We start from the raw sequence: 20,503 nt of genomic DNA, 5'->3' as shown, positions 1-20,503 counted from the left end.
AAAATCAAACTGGAGGACTGCCAGTGCTGACAATAGGAAACAAGGCAGAAGAAATACGAGGCCAGTGGGTTGGAATTCAAAAACCACAACTGTGGATCAAGTTGCCAAATCTCATTGCCCCAGATGTACATATAGTATGCCTACTGGGCACAGGGCATAGAACTTACATTTTCTCCCAGGACAGTTTTTCTATCTGCCGCTCCTTGCATCTGGTTCCTCTGTGGTTGACTCCCATGGAATACCCCAGGGGTGCAGTCACCAGGACTCACGATCCAACTTTTCTTCAGTGAAATCAGAGCCAGAGTACACCATAGCATGCAGGCACACATGACTGACAGCCTCTATACAAGATGAACCCTTTGCTTGCTATTTTTCTTATGCCTTAGGAACTATTCGCAACTGCTGAACTATACCACATAGTGCTATCAGCAGACGCTAAATAAGCAGAATCTGCCTGTTAGTTCTTCCATGCAATCAGATGTCAGGGACATTACTGCTTGAACTCTTTTGAACTGGGAGAAACTGATGTTATCTCAAGGAGTCTGCTAGCCGTGGATTCTTTGCCTGACAACAAAACCTCCAGCACAATGGTGTTTGGTTTCTCTATATTAGTCAAACTTACAAAACAAAAGGGAGAGAGAGCTGGAAAAGTACATCAGGCACACACTAATTTAGGAAGTTTTTGTCATTTAGATAAAAAAATAATTCTCTTCACGAAACTATAAATATATGCTTTGTTATTCATGTTAGTAAACAACTGCAAAACCATAAAATACGCTAGTGCATTAGGAAACTAAGCTATTCTGACTGAGGCTCTCAAATCAGAATAATCACTGACCTGTCACAAAATCCGTTAAACAATATGCCCAGCAGAGTTAAGACATACAGGTTTACTCATGACAGTTACTTATTCTCACATTGTAACATACAGTTCAACACAAGGACCATGAGACAAACAGATAATTAGACCTGTAGTCACTGGAAAGACTAAAACACAAGCTAATATAAAACCAAAGAACTCTGCTCTCTTCACTGCTTGCACAAACTGGATAGAAAGCCAGAGCTCAAACCACCTTGTGCTAGAATATCCAGTGACTTAAATAACCAAGCTCAATTTATAGATGTTAATCACAACAGAATGGCTGCTGTGAAGAAATACTCCATTAACAGTTTCTGGTGACAACAAACAATGATAGAGTTCACACTGCAACAAATACTATAATCAGAATACTTTGTTTCTATCAGAGGGTTTGTTTGTTTAATTTTAAAAAAATAAATAAATAGATAGATGGATTTGATTTGGCTGTCATACTTAATTTTTGTTCCCATCTGCCAGCTGGTGACATTACAGTGCATCAAAATCAGCACTAATACTGTAAAGCTCTGTAACTTTAACAGGTTTTGGTTCTGACAAGATGAGAGGAACAGGTCTTACTGATGTCAAACCCCGGGACAAGGCACACAGAGAATGGAGGATACAATGGTGGTTAGCTTTGCTTGGAATACTCGGGACAGCAGAATCCCAATTACTTATCCAAGCCTTCTTTTTTCCCATGACCTGCCACCATGTGGCTCTGGTCTAGTCACTCTTTGCCTCAACTCCACATCACTCGCACACATCGGATATATCCTAAATAGCAATAGATTATTAGGATTATAATATATTCCCATTAAACAAACTATTAGGCAATATTTTTTTATTTGACAAGTAAGTGTACATGATAAAATAAGCAACTGGTGTTGCTTACAAAAAGAAACTTTCCTTCTTAGCCACATATTGTAACCCAACAGCAGTGAAAATTAAGGTATCAGTAAAGGAAATGTTCTTTACATATACCCTATGTATATTCTATCCAGGGAATTCAGAGTGAAGATGCAGAATTCTGATTAACCAGGCACTGAAAGTTTAGCCATATTCCCATAAACATGCCTCAGGGTGCCCTAAGAAAAACAAGACTGTAGGAAGAATATTTTACAGCAAACAATTTATTTGCTTAAGATGGCTTGGTTGGATCACCGCCTGGCAGTCAAACCCTGTGCAGCAGTTCCGGTAGGAATTACACATCAGTTTTAATGGGTGCTATGTTCCAATGCCTCCTAATGCATTTATGGTTATTGGCCAACTTTTTCACATAAAAGCAAGTGTGTGTGGATACAGAGGATTACAGACACACAAAGCTGAGCACAGCTGCTTCATTTTTGTAAAGCTTTTGTTTAAAAAAAAAAAAAAAAAAAGTAGGGAGGAGAGTTGTGGTTACTTACCATCCTCATAAGCCGCTACAGCCAGAGAGCTGTTTATCCTCACAAAGGAGACATGCGGCTGGGGTCCAGGATCAGCAGAGCCATGCACTGGTTCCAGGATGGGGGCCGTGTAGTCCCAGGTGCGGGTGTCCCACAATCTCACATCTCCTGATGTATATCTGGAAGAGCAGGATGTTATTCATTCCAAAAATATTTGAAAAGATTTGGGAAAAGAGCCTTCAAACCAAATCCCACAGGAATGGGTCTCATTCTGTTTAAATCCACTGCATGGCAACATCAATAATACAACTTAGATACTGAGTCTGATTCTCCTCTCACTTACTCTGTTTTATGCTGGCATAAATCCACTCATTTCAATGGAGTTATTCCTAATTTACGCCACTGTTCAATGCAGAATCAGGTCCATTAAGACTTTCAAACAGTCTAGAAATAAATCTATTAAAGTGTTCCCCATTGTGTTAGTGAAATATGGCAACAACATACATTAACTTTCTAGAAGGGGTGTAAGTGGAGATGAGTACGGGGGGGAAAACAAATGAATCAGTGCTCATTATATCACACTATAGATGGCAAAACCTGTACTGTAGCTTATGAATCAACCCTCTTTTATCCTCAAGTCCTGCCTTCACTGCAAAACCCATGTACAGAAATTTTTAATCAACAGCAGTATTTTTACACACACAAAGGACAGACACTGAAAACTAATGTTTTTTGTAGGCACAAGCTTTCCAGTGCCTCATCCATGCATCAAAGTTGCCTGAGTAAAGTCCCTGAAGGCTAACTGATTTGTTCATACAATTAAGTCCTGCCTTCTCACAGAAAGCTCATTTGCTGAAACACGTGACACTCTCTAGTTTTACTCCACTTAAGAATATAAAAAAACCTAAACAGGCCTCTCAGATTACACCGGCCACACCTAATAGATGAATTAAGGCCACAAAACTGAGAGTGGCACAGAATCTGACTACATAGGGTGTGTTCTAAGGCACTAACCATACAACTAGAGGGGTGCGGAAAGAGAGTAATGGATGCTGTGTGCAGAGTGGAACAGTCTGCAGAAAGAATGTAAGATGACTATCCCATGTACCAGCTTCCTTACTACTGGGCAAAGTAATGGACTCAATCTGGAAAGGAAAAAATAAAGGAATGGTGCACTTTAGTGTTTAATATGGAATCACAGTAGGACTGGAACAGTGAAAGCTCTAAAAACAGTTTATTTATCTCTTTTTCTATAGTGCTTAGATCCAAACAGTGTTTTACAAACAGAAGACAATTCCCTTTCTCATCAATTTTTACATCCACCCCAATTTTTTGCAGAGGAGTTTCTTTTAGAATAAAATTTTTCATGAGATTAGAAGCTCTTCAGGGCAGAGGACTTGGCTTCTCCTTGTTTATAAAGTGCATAACATGCTTTTTCTGCTATATAAGTAATAAAAATAAATACCACTAATGATAAATGAGAGGAAGGATGGTCTTGTGGTTAAGGCACTGGACATGTCTACACTCGCACTTATGTCAGCAAATCTTTTATATCTCCAGGGTGTGAAAAAAAAACAACACACCAAGCAACATAAATTTTGCCAGCATAAGTGCTTGTGTGCACAGCACTGTGTCAGTGGGAGAGCATCTCCCACCGACATAGCTACTGCCCCTTGTTGAGCTGGTTTGATTATGTCAACGGGAGAGCGCTCTCCCGTCAGCACAATGTGGCTACACAAGCGCTCTTACAGCAGCACAGCTGCATCGATACAGCTGTACCACTGTAAGCGTTTAAGTGTAGACATGGCCTAAGACTTGTGAGATCCAAGAAATTCCCAGCTGCTCCACAGATTTACTGAGTGACCTTGGGCAACTCATTTAATCTCTCAGTGCCTCAGTTCCCCATCTTCAAAATGGGGGTAATATAGTTTCCTTTCTCCCATCCTGTTTGTATAGATTATGAGCTCTTCGGGACAGAAACGATGACTTAATTATAAAAAGAAAAGGAGTACTTGTGGCACCTTAGAGACTAACCAATTTATTTGAGCATGGTTAGTCTCTAAGGTGCCACAAGTACTCCTTTTCTTTTTGTGAATACAGACTAACACGGCTGTTACTCTGAAACCTGACTTAATTATGTGTTTGTACAGCACCAAGCGGAATGGGGCACCCATCTCAATTGAAGCCTCTATGCGCTATTGTAAAAAATATTTTTCTACTATTATTAATTTGTAAGTAACATTAAGAGTCCCTGCCCAGAATATAATATTTTAGAAAGCTCTAACTTAATCAGACAGACCATTTGGGGCTATGGCACCGATGAAGTGATGGCTTTTCCTTTTTCTGGAAATTGTTCTAGTTCGACACATCTCAAGTGATGGGATATTAATCAACAGAAAGCAATGGTTTCTCTTCCTCTCCTAGATGGTCTCCACTGAGACCGTGACTCAAGCAGCTCTCTCCCACCAGAGAAAAACTGGCAGCACCCCCACCAACCCCCTCTCCTTGAGCCACTGCCCCCATTTCTGCCCGAAGAGTTGGAGCCAAATGACCAAGGCAGACCATACGTGTAGTGGAACGCCTCCAGTAGATACTCCTTGAAGATATGGGCGCAGCAACTCCACGAATGGAGGTGGAGGGGTGGTGAAACGACCATCTCGTCTCCATGGCCCAAGACACGAAGGCCAAACCTTTCAAAATTGTCCACTGATCTCGACTGTCCAAACCGAGTCACCTTGGGCTGGATTTTCAGAGGTGCTGAGAATCTGCAGCTCTCATGGTCTTGAACTGGAGTTGTGGGTGCTCAGCACAACAGGTCTCAAGTTGGACACCCAAAAATCAAGGCACCCAGAATAACTTGCCTCCGGCCTCCTAACAGAAACTCCTGCTAATGGAATTTTCCCACTCAGAAGCAACAAGCGACAGATGCTACAGTTTTTCTTTTAGTAGCAGAATCCTAACTCCGCAGAAAGAGGCACTGGAATTGTGTGTAAATCTTCATCCACTGCATGAGAGAAGCAGGCAGCAGCCAGTATTCACAGCCCCAAGCATTCAAAAATTATAAGTCAGGACCCCCAACTCATGAGATCTGAAAAGTAATGAAGTCTGCATTGTCTTTAATTTCCATTCTATTGTCTGAGCTCTAGGGATTCATGTTTCCAAGCCCCTCTCACCTCCCAAACATGAGGGCTAAAAACTTATCTTATTTTTTAAATGAAAGGTATGATTCTCCTGTAATCACATCACTCCAGGAGCTGGAGCTTTAAGAGATACCACATATTGCTAGAGCTGACAGCACTGAGCAGCAGAATATTTACCTCCATGATTAACCGAAGGAAAAACAGTAGCATCTCTCCCTACACAAATGCATACTTGTTGGCACTTATTCAGATGTGTGAATGTAAAACAAAAGTGCAGGAGACTGGAGTGGGAGACTGAAGGTTTAAGCAAAATTAGAGGAGGAAAAAAAAAACAATTTGATATTTCTAAAAGCACTATGCCTAACTTCTCTATACAGCATGCAAGATAAGCACTCTGCAACTTAAAACATGCTACCACACATTAGAGAATAAAAATAGCTGATTGGTGTTGGATTCCTTAACAGTGAAACTGCAGAGATTCCAGTGTGAAAAGGAGTTTTTAAAACAATGCTTCTTTAATGCTATTCTAAAGGACAATACAGTCTCAATGTTAGCTCCATAAACATTGTTAAAGTATTAGAAGAAAAGAAAAGCAGCTTTTCTACTTAAAGCAATTCATTTTTACATCAAGGGATTGTTGCACACGGCAAAGTTTCATGTTCATGTAGCTGTTTCGCCTACCATAGGTTGGCTCAGCAGAACAGTACACTGCACAGTAAATAATCTGCTCCTAGATGATAGCAATGCTGGAATTAATCTATTAAAGATTCTCCCACCCCAATAATTTTTAGGGTTCTCATGTAAATATTCTTCTGATGATTTATGCTAAACTGAGAGCACTACAAAATGAAGTCCTTTATACGCAGACTAGATACAGAAACTCTTAAGCCTATTCACATGGTGGCTTCTCTGCTGAGACTGTCAACAAGGATGACAATTAAAGCTCATCTGGACTGCTTTATGCCAGGAAAAAAACCTCTAATTTATTTTTAATAAAGCAATAAATAGGTGCTATTTTCTATGGTATGGGTATCATTCAGCCGTTTTTTATTTTGCCCTTGCTGTTTTGTTGAATTCAGTATCAAATTCATACTCACTTTCCGTGAAACAGAGCCATTTAAACACCTACTCCGTTGAAAATAGTTTACTCTACAAGGCATCCTATGTTAAAGAGTGGCTGAACGTTCTGTATTTGCTCCCCATCCTTGAACACTAGTATTGGCTCACAAGGCATTTCAAGATCCAGTTTCAGATCTCACACACTTTATTCACTCTGTGGTCTTGTTGAAACTTAAGGACCTTTCCTCTAGCTAATTCCCAGCCACACCTAGCACTCAACAAGCACCCACTTCCTGTGTCCCGTTCTGCTACTTTGCCAATGGTGATGAGACAGCCTTTGCTTCTGAAGCTCCTGCTAACCAGAAGAGCCCTTACCTACCTCATCACTTAATACTGCTAAAAAACAATGTCTTAATGCCTTTCTCCTACTACTTCTCCTTATTGTAGGATATACTGAACATAACCTTCCATAACTGTATTATTTATTCTGATATTATGTTTGGTAATGCATTTTAATCTCATTTTCACAAAAGATTCAGGCACTCAGAAGTCTAAAATCCATTTAATCTCTTTTGAAAATGGGATTTAGGCTCCTAAATCAGTTAGGCATTGTGACAATCAGTGCAGCAAAGCCTAAATACCTTTAACACTCTACGCCTAACTGACTAGCCCAAGACAAAAAGTGTTACAGTCAAAGTTGAATGCACACCCTATGAATGAGGGGTTTTTTTTCCATCTGTTTACTTATGGAAACAATAATTTAACTGCTTTTTACTGGCAGCAGCTTTACAAGAAGGTAAGCAATAGTTTCCTTTCTCTCTTTTATAGTTGTGAAAGTGGAAGACAGGTGGCTAGGAAAAACCTGTGGCTTGCTTCAGCTGGTATTCATGCTTACTCAGCAGTGGGCACTGAAATGCAGCACATGTGGAAGGAAGTGGAGGTGTGGAATTTGGACACCGTTCTAATGAAGTGGTACTGAAGAAACAGACAATTTCATAAGGGCAAAAACAAAATCAGATCTGAAAAAGCTTAACTATATTGGATAGCAAGAGCCAGAACAAATTTGGGGAAGGGGGAGGAAGACTGATCTCTCTCCAGAGCCCCAGATGTCTTTATGGTTGCCTAATGGCAATTACCTTCAACCAATTAAGACACTGCTATCACAGTTGCATTGTTAGTAAGCCTTTGGCCCTCAGTGTTGATGGCTGTCTAATTAGTGTTTGTGCAAAGTACAACTGCAACTAATACATAAGCTAACAAATACACAGAAGAAAAACTGATAGCAGAAGCATTTTCAAAACAGTAGTGAATTTGTTCATTCAGTCCATGGCAACAGTGCAGGCAAACTGTTTCCTTCTTAATGTACTCAGTGCTGGCAGGACAGATTTTCACTCCAAACAAATAGGTCATATAGGCCATCACTTGTTTTCTGTTTCTCTAGGATACTGGTATAGACCCTCGATTTGGGCTACCACAAGTACATCACTCCACAGCTATCGTTGAATGGTTTAACACCACGGATCTCTAATAAGCAGGCTCACAAATCAATTTACTATTCTCATAATTCCTCTAAAGAATATGTAGCAAAAAAAAATGAAAAAAATTTGCTTCACAGTTAGGTTTAATTTCCAGAAGGCAAACTCTGTTCTGTTTCCAGATACCTGTGGTGATCAACAAAACAAAACAAAGCAAAAAAACCCCAACAACTTCGTTTCAGGCAGTCAGTGACCATCTGTTAATACTCAAAAGATCTGATTATGAAATCCTTATTAAGTCACAACTCTTACTGAAGTCAGTGGGAGTTTTGCTCAAGTAATGATCCACAGTCATAGCACCAAGTTTAAACAGATGCCTGTTGATAAGCAAGTTAAATAATAATGAGCACTTTGTATTGTCATGCTGCACTGAACATCTCAAATCTTTCATCTTTATTCTACTAACAGTAATTAACCAGTCCTTCATGAAGTTAATGAAGGTACCTAGTCAGTGGGTTCTCTCATAGCATTTGTTTTTGGGTTTTTTGTTTTTTTGGGGGGGGCGGGGGTGTTCTTTTTTGAGAACAAGAGTCAGTTAAACATGCAAATCCAGTCCACAAAAACCCCAGCCTTGCTCATTCAAATCATCCTATGTCTTCTTAGGTATTTATATTGCACCAATACTGTAGTAGATGAGTGCCTCATAGTCTTTAATGTTTTATCCTCAAGACCCATGAAGTAGGGCAGTGCTGTTATACCCATTTTACAGATAGGGAAATTGGGCAAGCACTTTAGTCTGTGTGTGCCTAATGTGCTAAGGACAATTACTTTCCACAAGGCCCATATAACAAGGTGACAGATTATATATTCAGTTTCAAATACCTCATTAAAATTATGACAAGTTAGGAGTCCATCAAAAAGCAACACACACAGAGTGATTAAACAGATTCTATGGCCTTGGGTATATTTAGACAGTTAAAACCCTGAAATCTTCACTGCTGTCAGAAACAGTGGAAGCTGTAGTTTAGGCATAGCTTGGGTCTGTGTATCCGTGTCTTCTGACCCTGCACAGAGGAAAGTTAGATGACAGAGGGATAACAATGCCCAATCCTTACCTATGCTCCAGCTTTCTCTACTAGCAGTTATTTTTGGATACTCATTTTGCCACTGTAAACATAGTTTATTACATATATACATATATACGTACATAGAGAGAGACACAGACAGACAGACAGGGAGGAATTATTTAGGAAGGCACAAGAGAGTATAACTAGAACAGGATGAAAATAAGAAAAGGAAATTTAAACTCAATATCAGGAAAGGGGAACGGTGTAAGTCCCATCATTTAAAAGAACGCTAGACAAACCTGGAGGTGAGAGGTGAAGAGCACAGGGAACAAACCTTGCAACTGGTAAGCCGAATTATCTTTTTCATTTTTAATGTCCACAATTCCATCCCACACTTAGTTTTGAGTGGCTTATTATTAGTCAAGACAGATGTCTCAGTGTACAGCCAAACGGTAAGTATGGACCATTTTGGCATCAGAGTGTGTGCGACTTTGTACCCAGCAAATTAACTGTGGGCATCACTTTGCTCCAACCCCTAGAAAACAGGAGCTAATAGCACCTGATGACATGCTGTTGGAGAAGGCACGGTGTTCTTTTGTTGAGAATCTGTACTGGGTGTATCAAAATAGCATTTCAAAAGAGCATGCAGAAATATTTACAAAAGCTACTAATATTAAACAACTTTTCAGTCAATTTATTAAGTGCATGCAGCTTATATCCCAAGGTAATTGGAACAAACAGAAGTGTTAAATAGCATCCAGGACATTTCTTGTTCAGAGCCAGCAATCTGTCTTTATAAAAAATATTTTACAGCGAATTTGATTCTAAAATTTGATTATAATTCCTCCCTTAAATCCAAGGAGAAACAGGATTTTTTTTAAATTTTTTTTTAAATGATGTGAGTTTTCTACTTCAGTATAATCTTTGCTTGGCGTGAATAAGAAAGTACCCTGACAACCAATTTAATTAACAGTGCTGGACTGCTGCAAAGCCACTGAAACCATAGCTGGTATTCACCTCACTGCCACAGTATCACTGAGGAGGGCTGTTGGTACTTCCGCATAATAGTTTCAAAAGGAGACAAAAATACAATGTAAGAAACATACAATAATTGCTCAGACTTCAGTGGGGGACAAGAGAGACATGATAGCTTGATTTAAGAAGATATGAAGTAACGTGTTCTTACATCAGCAAGATATGCAAATTTTTAACATGCTAGGTAAGAGGAGAAAGTGCTAATTGAAAAGGCAACATTTGTAACAGCCCAGAAGGTATAAGGTTATTATAACTTTAAAATGAAATATATGAATGTGTTTTTTATTTAATGTAATTTTAAAGTCAGGACAAACTAATCTAGCCCCAGCAGAAAATTGGGCTTTATAAAATGAAGTAAACTGTTGCAGATCGGGGAATATTAGACATTACTGCCATTCAAAACAGCCATGCACTCCTTGGAATCTGATAAAAGCTTTGGGTAAAGCAGCAGCTTAATGGTCAGGCAAAATGGAGTGACTGGGAGCTTCTACAAAGAGCCAGTCTCAGGTTTCTCCTGCCAGTTTCACCTGAAAGGCTCTTTTTCACTAGGTGGCAGTGAAGTGAATACACTTGTAACCTGAACTACCTTGCATGTTTTGTAATCCTATCTGAACTTGTGATGTCATTTGTTTTCAACCCTTTGAAAGGTGACCCGCAAAAGGAAACAATATTAAAGTTGGGCCATTTTTGTTTCTTTATCATTAGTGACAAAGACTTGAAAGGTTTCTTGATCTATTAAATGTCTCCTTTCTGGGGTTTTTGTTGGTTTTCGGGGGGGCAGGGGTTGCATTCAGACCCTGCCCCATCTGAAAAAGAATTACTGAAATGGTGACATCACAAGTGTAGAGAGTGAAAATTGAGCAATTAAAAGGGGAAGGGATTTTAGTGAGTTTGAAACTTTTGTTTGTTAATGTATATTCAAATTTAATGACTAAATATTTTGGAGAAACATCTTTGTTATGTTTTCAAACAAATCTGCCCCTTCAGTTAAGGTGTGACTAGCTACCAGTATACATTCTGAGAGGCATCTATTGAACCTTAAAGGAAAACCAAAAATTAGAGCAGAGCAGATAGGAGGATAAAAACAGAGCATCTCTCCACCACTCCCAGCAACAAACAAGCTAAGAGGTGAGACAGGATGTCCTGCAGGAACAAACCCTAGAAATAACCAGCTCAGGCTAAGGGTTATGTTTGTGGCTCATAACTAAAAATAAAGAACGACTCCAGGATGTTGGGTGGCCTTTGGACACTAACCCAGCCTATGCTGCATGTAATGCAGGGACTCTATACGTCACACTCCTGGTTAAAAAACTTTGTGCCACACAACGTGAAGTAATAGATACCAAGGTCAGAAGGGACCATTATGATCATCTAGTCTGACCTCCTGCACAACGCAGGCCACAGAATCTCACCCACCCACTCCTGCGAAAAACCTCTCACCTATGTCTTTAACTCCCCACACACAAGCATGTGTAACCCTCACAAGAGAAAACATTTCTACCATCCCTTCTCCAACACAAAGAAATTTAAACATCAGAGGCCTCATCTCTTCCCTTCCCAGTTGTTGGAAAAGTGGTCTCACTGTTTATGGACCTGACGTGTAAAGTTTTCAAAAATATGTACAACAGAAAATCCAATGGCAAAGAAAGTACTATTTCCACAGACATGGTGTCATGCTGCACAGAGGGGAAAAAAAATCCTTAATAAGAGGATGATCAGGGAGTTTTCTTTGTTGGTGGGCTCTGTGTGTGCGCGCACACGGGGAGGGACAGAGGAGGCAGACACCACAGCAAAGTGAGTATTCATATAGATATGAAAGTTGAAAGGAGCCTGCAACACAGTTCAAGGATGCCTGCACCCAAGCATCCCACATAGAGCCTATCAGGCAGCAATAAAACAACCGCTGTTGTACTACCAGAGCAGTGCTCTGCGATACTGGCAGGATCCTTTACCTAGAAACAGCTCATAATCTAATGAACTCCAAATAACTTGTCAAGTAGGGCTTTGAGTTTTTGTGCTTCAGGGATTCATTGTGATTGCAAAATGGAGTGAGTAACAACTGACTACAATGTCCAATAGGGTATGTCAATACTAGCAAAGGAGATTAATGTAGAGATTACCATGCAGGTATACATTAGCTTAGATGATTGTGATGGATATTTTTAGAATACTGTAATGATGGAGGAAAGAACTGCTGCAGAACTCAGGTGTGCTACAGATATTTACTGCATAACAGTCAAACATATACTGAAAACTAATGTATTCAGAAATTGTGAAACATTTTCCATGACAATTTATAAGATACACATATACAGATAAGCTACTGCTTAGGTCAGTTTTGACCTTTACATTTTAACAAAAACTCCAATTATATTCAAGAGACACACTGGGGGTGGCTGAAAGGCCAGCGTCTCTTTAAGTGGATCCTTTGAGACAAGTAACTGTAGAAAGGCTGGTGTATACAACATTGATTGGGAGTGAGGTAACCACAAACATCACTGTCTCAAATGAAAAGGAATTCAAGGTCTGACCCAGAAAACAAGCATCGTAACCACTAGATAAAATTTTAATGATAAACACAAGATGCTCCACACACAGGCCAGACTGAATTATCTGATAAAGCCATAAATGCAAGGTTCTTTTAGAAAGAAGAAATCTTAGCAGCCTCCTTCAACCCACAGCTCAAGCTGTGCTAAATCAGTCCTTGATATTGTGCCATCTTCTGGTTTGGGTATTGGCAGCAGGATGGAGAGAATGTGGAAGGCAGGAAGATAAATTATGGGTTTCCCTATACAAAAGTGAGTTCCAATCTGTTCATATTTTGCTTCCTTACAGGAAGCAGGAAGACAATGTCTCAACCTACTTGGTTCCAAATGACTGCATACTCCTGAACGAGTTTAGTCAGGTTAACAATAAAGTTTGCAAAACACAATTCAGGGTAACAGTGGTAAGTCATCCTCTTAGAATTGTTTGTCTATAACCTTTTCACGTTCCTTTTCAGACAAATTTAAAAACCCTCTATGGCAAATTAAAGAGCTGTACTATTCCATTTTTCTTCCATATAAGAGACAGTATAGTGAAGCATCTAGAGTTTGTATTTATTTCTTCCAGAGGGGTGATGAAGCTGAGCCACAAAATGACGCTATAACATTTAGCGTGCTAAGTGCCACTGTTTCCAAAGCAATAAAATATTGATTCAAATGCCACTAATTACAAAATTAGTTTTAAGATTATAAAAAATAATCGTTAAGGTCCCAATCCTGTGGACAGTTACTCACATGCTGAACTTTAGGGACATGATGAGTCCCATTCAATTCACATGTGTAATGCTAAGCATAAGTGTTTGCAGGGCTGGAGACACAATCATTAAATGTAAAAGATTACTGATATTTACACCCAGAAGTAAATTGACTTCTGTTAACCTCAGCTATTAAACTACTCATTCACTACTAGGATGCAACAGCTAAATATTGATCACTGGATTCATTATAGTTTTATGACTTATAAATCTGAAAGATGTGACGCCATTAACCACAATACTATAAAGGATTTTTTTGCGGTTTTTTAATGTTTGGAATCCAAGAACCACCTATTTCAATTAAAGCTGCATATTTAGGTACTTCTGTTCATCACATGAGGATGGTAAGGTATTTTCTTATATAGTTAGCAACTGGTAAGTTTCAGCTACTTTTTTGTAGGTATGTCTTGTTTTTATTCCTACTTTTACTGAAGACGATGGTGTCTAAGCTTGACAGCTTGCCTTTTTATGAACAGAAGTTGGTCCAATAAAGATTACCTCACCCACCTTGTCTGTCTAAACATTTAAAAAGAAACACTGCTATTAAAAAAGTAAGAAAAATAAAATCTGAAAATATCAATATACCTGGGGACAGACCTTCTGAAATAAAACTTCTTAAAACTCAGACAGAAGGAACTGGGAACTGTAAGCTCCACAGACCACCTGTTTTAAAAGAGCAGGAGAGACAAAGACAAGATACTTGGGAAAAAATGCCACAGACTTGAAGCTGAACACACCGTATAAATGGCAAACATGATTACAGGTTGTGAAAGCAGTACCAGTAGTCTTGTTTAAATAACAATTCTTAAAAACAGCTGGGCAGTTTTAGGGTGGTATGAAATTTTGTGCTATCTTGAAAGAATCAGAACTTGAATGTCATTGGTAGAATGCCAGATGCATCTTCTCTTCTGGAAAATTGTATTCGAATTCGGGTGGCTAACCTGTGGCTCTGGAGCCGCACACGGCTCTTCAGAGGTTAATATGCGGCTCCTTGCATAGGCACCGACTCCGGGGCTGGAGCTAGAGATGCCAACTTTCCAATGTGCTGTGGGGTGCTCACTGCTCAACCCCCTGCTCTGCCCCAGGTCCTGCCATCACTCCACCCCTTCCTGCCCCCTCCCCTGAGCCTGCCATGCCCTTGTTCCTCCCCGCTCCCCACCAGAGCCTCCTGCGCACTGCAAAATAGTTGATTGTGGCAGGTGGGAAGCATGGGGAGGGAGGGGGAGGCGCTGATTGGCGGGGTGCCAGTGGGCAGGAGGTGCTGGGGGCAGTGGATGGGGGGCTGCTGACATATTACTGTGCCTCTTTGGCAATGTTCATTGGTAAATTCTGGCTCCTTCTCAGGCTCAGGTTGGCCACCCCTGTATCAGATACCTGGAATACACTTGTGTGCATGGCATTTTAAAGGGATGTTCTCAGGTAGCCTACATTCCAAATAAGAGTGAAGTGCAAGTAGCAAACAGGCTGTTTGCGGACAGTATAACTACATCAGTTTACACTCAATTTCTATTGCTTATGGTTGTGAAGAAAACCTTCCAAACAGGCACGTAGAAAGAAAGACGGCATAAACTTTGGAACACAGTAGCTCAGCAAGCAGTGGGTTCACAGCAAATTCTGCCACTGTGGTGTCAAGGTTCCTTCCCCACTCTGAACTCTAGGGTACAGACGTGGGAACCTGCATGAAAAACCCCCTAGCTTATTTTTACCAGCTTAGGTTAAAACTTCCCCAAGGTACAAACTATTTTACCTTTTGCCCCGGACCTTATTGCTGACACCACCAAGCGTCTAACAAAAATAACAGGGAAAGAGCCCACTTGGAAACGTCTTTCCCCCCAAAATCCCCACACCCCCTTTCCTGGGGAAGGCTTGATAAAAATCCTCATCAATTTGCATAGGTGAACACAGACCCAAACCCTTGGATCTTAAGAACAATGAACAAAAAGCAATCAGGTTCTTAAAAGAAGAATTTTAATTAAAGTAAAAGAATCACCTCTGTAAAATCAGGATGGTAAATACCTAACAGGGTAATCAGATTCAAAACATAGAGGATCCCTCTAGGCAAAACCTTAAGTTACAAAAAACCACAAAAACAGGAATATCCATTCCATTCAGCACAACTTATTTATCAGCCATTTAAACAAAACAGAATCTAACGTATATCTAACTAGATTGTTTATTAACTCTTTACAGGAGTTCTGACCTGCATTTCTGCTCTGGTCCCCACAAAAGCAACACACAGACAGAGAGAACCCTTTGTTCCCTCCCTCCCCGGCTTTGAAAGTATCTTGTCTCCTCATTGGTCATTTTGGTCAGGTGCCAGCAAGGGTATCTTAGCTTCTTAACCCTTTACAGGTGAAAGGGTTTTTCCTCTGGCCAGGAGGGATTTAAAGGTGTTTACCCTTCCCTTTATATTTATGATACGTGGGATCACAGAATATATTGGGCCTGCTAATAGGAACACAGCCACTTTGCTAGAGACAGACTCACAACCGTTGAAGTGACTGCAAAGGAACAAACATCATGACATTAAATAAAAATGACTACGTTAAGAAAAGAAGAAAAACTAAGGAATAGGCTACAAAAGGGAACATACAAATAGAAACTGGGGTGGGGAGGGCTTTAAAGCCATGAAAAGAAGGACAACCCCAAGCAGAAGAGGGACCTGATAAGCATTTGCGTAACATCGCCTTTCCACTCATTGCCTTCTGATTTAGATCTCAGCTCACATGCACAGCCATACAATTCAAAGATATTTCATCTTGCATGGGAAGTTTATAAGAGTCCTTCATACTCCGCTGATCTGGAGCAACCTTTATTATAACCAGTTGAAGTATTTGGTATGTGGGGTGTCATTTTTAGGCATTTTTCTCTAGTCCCACTGTACATAAACGTACCACTAACATGAAGTGTTGCCATAAAACGTCATATGTTGATGTACTATGGGACTACGACACTTTAATGGTGTCCTAACTATTCCCACAACATCATTTCTATTTAATAGTGTGACTTCTTCTAAAGGGACAATAATTACAAAACCTGTGAAATATAACTAGTGTAAATTTAAAATCATACATCCATTGGGATAGTCAGGGTAATCTCACCAGCAAGTCTGGGATGTTCTCAGAATCAGAAACACTTTCAGAGTACTGTACAGATAAATAATCATAGCAGAATAAACAAGGGTGCCAATAAAGCTGGAAGAATCAAATATTAATGAAATTCCTGAAAACTAAGTCTTTAGGTCTGCATCTTAAATAAGGTTACATCATAACAATGAAGTGCTTCCAAAAGTAAAGAAAAATAGTTCCGCTGGAATACTCTTTCCTGTAGGAAACACAAGAATCTCTCCTGTAATTCAGGAAGAGTTGTATCTGAGAAGTAACAAAAACTGCAGTCCTATTTTCATATAGGTCTGTTCTGCACTGTACACATTCCAGGTACCAGTGCAATATAAATAGTTGTATTTAATCAGAAGATGCAAAGGTATATACAGAAATTACAATGAACCTAGACAACCTTTCAATTTATCTAAGTATTGCAGTGATCATTTCAAAATAGGCACAACAATAACAAACAAGGAAAGTAAGTTCTTTCCTCCCTCAACATCCCAGCTCCTGCTAAATCATGTTGCTTCTTCCTGTTGAATATTAAGATGCCAGTCCATTCTTTTAATTTCAGTCCATTTGTTTCTATCCTCACTACTGAAAGCCTTGTCCATGTCTTAGTTACCATAACCCCTTCCTCTCTGGCCTCCCATTTCATTCACAACTCTCTCCACTACAGTTTATTCCAAAAATCACGGCTGCAGTTATCTTCCTCTCTCGCCACTTACATTATATCATTCTCCCTTGAATCCATTCACCTTTTTTTACTACATCCAACTAAACATTTGTTCTCACCTTCAAGGCCTTACACATCCTTAACTGTTTAATTCTGTCTCTTATGCCTTGTCTATACTAGAAAAGTCACCCTAGTGTATCTGCATTAGAGGCTCGTACTGCTTTCACTAGTTTGATTTAACTAAACCTATCTTGTTCCCAACACTTCTCCCAACCCTCTTTCCTTTCTTCATTTCCTTCTCTCAATATTGGGTACTTTAAAAAAAAAACAAAAACTATTGACTATCATGCAACCTGTTGCACATAGAAGTCTCCTACACTTGTCTCTCCTTAAAATCCAGCAACCTCCTTCCACTCTCTTCCTTCACTTGTGGTCCCCACACTGTCTCATATTTGAGCTTGCCAACATTGTTTTTTGGTTGTTGTTTGGGTGGGGGCTTTCTTTGGTTTTTGTCTGTTTGTATTTTTGAGGAGGGGGTGGGTGGGCTGAGGTATTTTAGGGGAGGTTTTTTTTTAGCAATAGTGTAGCTCAGATGCATTGCACTGATGTAAAAAGTGACTCCCCAAGGAAAGCTGCACTGATGTAAAAAGTGACTTTTGGTGCAGCTTACCCTCAAGTACACCAGAGCAACTCATCTACACTATGTGTTTATATTGGTGCAGCTAAAAACACGCAAAAGCAAAGCCTTAGTCAGTCTTACCCGTCTCAGCTTGCTAACTCTTTCAGTTGGGAAAATTTTTAACTGTCAACTTTTTTAATTTAAGTGTCACTTCTAAGAGGACTTGCAGTAGAGAATTACAACAGTCTTTCATCTTGGTGACAGTACATCTCAACTGGAAAAGAGCTGCTGGAAAACATAACTTCTCCCTATTATGTCAGTCTGGATTTGCTTGTGAATTAGTCAAGATACAGCACGCAAGAGCTCACAATGAGGAAGACTATACAAACATTAAACAATTTCATACTTACCCAGCAATGGCAACTCCATCACAAGAATGCACATCACACAAAACTTTACCCAACTCATACTGTAGCTGGCTCACAGCACCGATGCGGTTCTGCACAGAAATACAGGGATACACTGTTGTTTCTGTAATAGGTTCATCTAACACCAGATTCTCCTAGAAGCCCAGGCCTTCCTAATGCTTTTTTATGGGTCAAGAGGTTACACTGCCCATTTTAGTAGAGGTCAGAGGAAAGAACAGCCATCCAGTATCTGCTCATCTCCTATACATTTCAGAGTCTCTACTTCCCCATGTATTCTCTCAATAAGAAGAAGAATGACACTGCTTTACTATGAAAGAGACAGCTGTAGACTGCTACAGACTAAAAGCATCTCTCTCTCTCATCAAATTAAGAGGTGAATTGGGATGGGCTGCAGAAGGGTACGGAACCACATGCATAGACTGATTCCAGTGGGGACTTGTCCCAAGAGCAAGGACTGAAGGACCGGGTCTTTAAGTGATGATTACATGAATAGAGGGCACAGGAGCTATGGTCCAGTGTGAGAGCACATTTTCAAAGTGAAAGCAAGACAGGCAAGCAAGCCACCAACAGCTGAGAGGAGGGATCATTTAACCCTGCACTGCCTTCATCTTCTTATTGGCAAAAAAGACTGCAATAAGAGGCTCACATTTCACTAGCAGTAGAATGACTGGTTTGAGCTGTGTTATATCGTTTCTACATGGTCATCACTGAGTACTATTTTCAAAACTCCTCTCATTTTACCTTCCAATTGGTTCTTAAAGTGCGCTCTTTGATATAGCAGTCTTGAAGAGCAAGTTTCCAGCAGGGACAATCAGAGATGCTGGCATCAGGCAGGTACCCTTCCTGTTGGCACAATCTGTACCAAAGCACTTCATCTTCTGCAAGTACTTTCCATGTCCTGCTCACCTAAAAGCAGACAGAAATGAAATAAATATCATCAGATCAGGTAAATATCCAGGCCCAGCTGTCATCCAAATCAATGCATTTATTTTGCCCTACCTTTGTGACAACATGCCCTTTTAAAATTCTAGTGGGAAGAGAGGAGGTAGGTAGCATTAAAGATTCCACATAAATTCATGTTCACAATTGTGTTTTCACATTTATAGGCTAAAGATAACTCTGATGTCAGCATCACCCCTCTAAAGCCCTGCTGACAATGACTGATTAGGAATGTGACAGCAGTGAGATATAAAATATTGTATTACAGTGTGCATCAATAAGAATGAAGTATTAAACTAAATTTTTAAAGGAGCCTCAAGTTGCTGTCTATTTCAGAAGGAATTGCTTCAACATAATGAAGTGTGCCTAGAATTACCATTTTTAAAGATTCAAAGGAAAAAAACACTTTAAGCAGTGATTGCTATACAATTCTTGCATGAAAGAGAACAGTGAAATAGCTCCATGTGAGAGATGCTATTGTCAATGAGATCAGTGATAAGCCTGTTTTCAATCCTAAGGTTGCATCTCACTTCTAAGTGTCATATACCAAGTAACCCAGAATTTAGGGCGTACAGTCCACACCAGTGCAGTGCACTGCCAATCATCGAATATACCAGATAAGAACGAGGATGTCCAGACTGAAAACAAATATGCTTTATAGAAATACAGTTATATTTTTGCTCATAAGAATCAAACAGCCAGAAACACCAAACTGCAGTTTGAGACATTAACTACATATTTGGTGGCAAAAATGGAGTCACCAGGTCTCCACTGCAAAACATGAATAGCTAGACTTCACCAATGCAACATGTGCCATAATATTAACTGCTGCTATGTGTTGCTTGCACTGAAGTGCAGAGAAGTAGGATCAATCAACAAACTCTGCTGTGGCAAGAAAATCCTAGCAGCTTTATTGTAACTTGCTTCTTAGTCTCTCTCTCTCTTTTTTTTTTTTTTTTAAAAAAGGCCTTTTCAAATTGAAATTCCATTAGAGAAATTTGTAAGTGTATTACAAGATGGGAACATAATTTCTCTAAGGGGTAGAGCGTTTAACATGCACCCCTCTGTGACAAACAGACTGCAATTTGGGTAGAGAACTGGAAAAGGAATAGCTATGTAATAACATTTGAAGAGTTATGCAACCATGACTGAGTGGGGAGTAAGCCCTGGGAAGAGAGATCAGTCTCTATGGCTGCATAGCCTGCAGGGCTGTTCAGGGTCAGCAGCTGTGAAAGCTTCTCTTTCTTGGACTGGGTACCCACCTCAAACACAGCTACTGTTCTCTTTAGTGGCTCTAGACCTCGGTCCAAACTGATCACATACGCTGAATTAGTTTTCATCACTGGACAAGACAGAGATCTGGATTACAGTTATTCACTTAGAAGTGAGGAAATCTGTAGTATGCCTTCCCTGACTATATTG

The 20,503-nt window shown here is 39.9% G+C and overlaps 1 protein-coding gene across 4 annotated transcripts in view; it reads right to left on the bottom strand.

The window, feature by feature from the left end:
* Positions 1–20,503, bottom strand: part of FBXW8 (F-box and WD repeat domain containing 8) — a 62,890-nt gene that overhangs the window by 33,048 nt on the left and 9,339 nt on the right. For all 4 annotated transcript variants that reach the window (XM_073313063.2, XM_073313059.2, XM_073313060.2 and 1 more), the window contains exons 3-5: positions 18,884–19,048; positions 18,125–18,213; positions 2,263–2,420 (exon numbers count right to left, since the gene is read on the bottom strand). In XM_073313063.2, the coding sequence (XP_073169164.2) occupies positions 2,263–2,420; positions 18,125–18,213; positions 18,884–19,048 (412 nt within the window). The remainder of the gene's footprint in view (positions 1–2,262; positions 2,421–18,124; positions 18,214–18,883; positions 19,049–20,503) is intronic.

The sequence above is a fragment of the Lepidochelys kempii genome, chromosome 15 (genome assembly GCF_965140285.1).
Source record: "Lepidochelys kempii isolate rLepKem1 chromosome 15, rLepKem1.hap1, whole genome shotgun sequence".
Taxonomy (NCBI): Eukaryota; Metazoa; Chordata; order Testudines; family Cheloniidae; genus Lepidochelys; species Lepidochelys kempii.
This window is presented reverse-complemented; position numbering and strand designations above follow the sequence as displayed.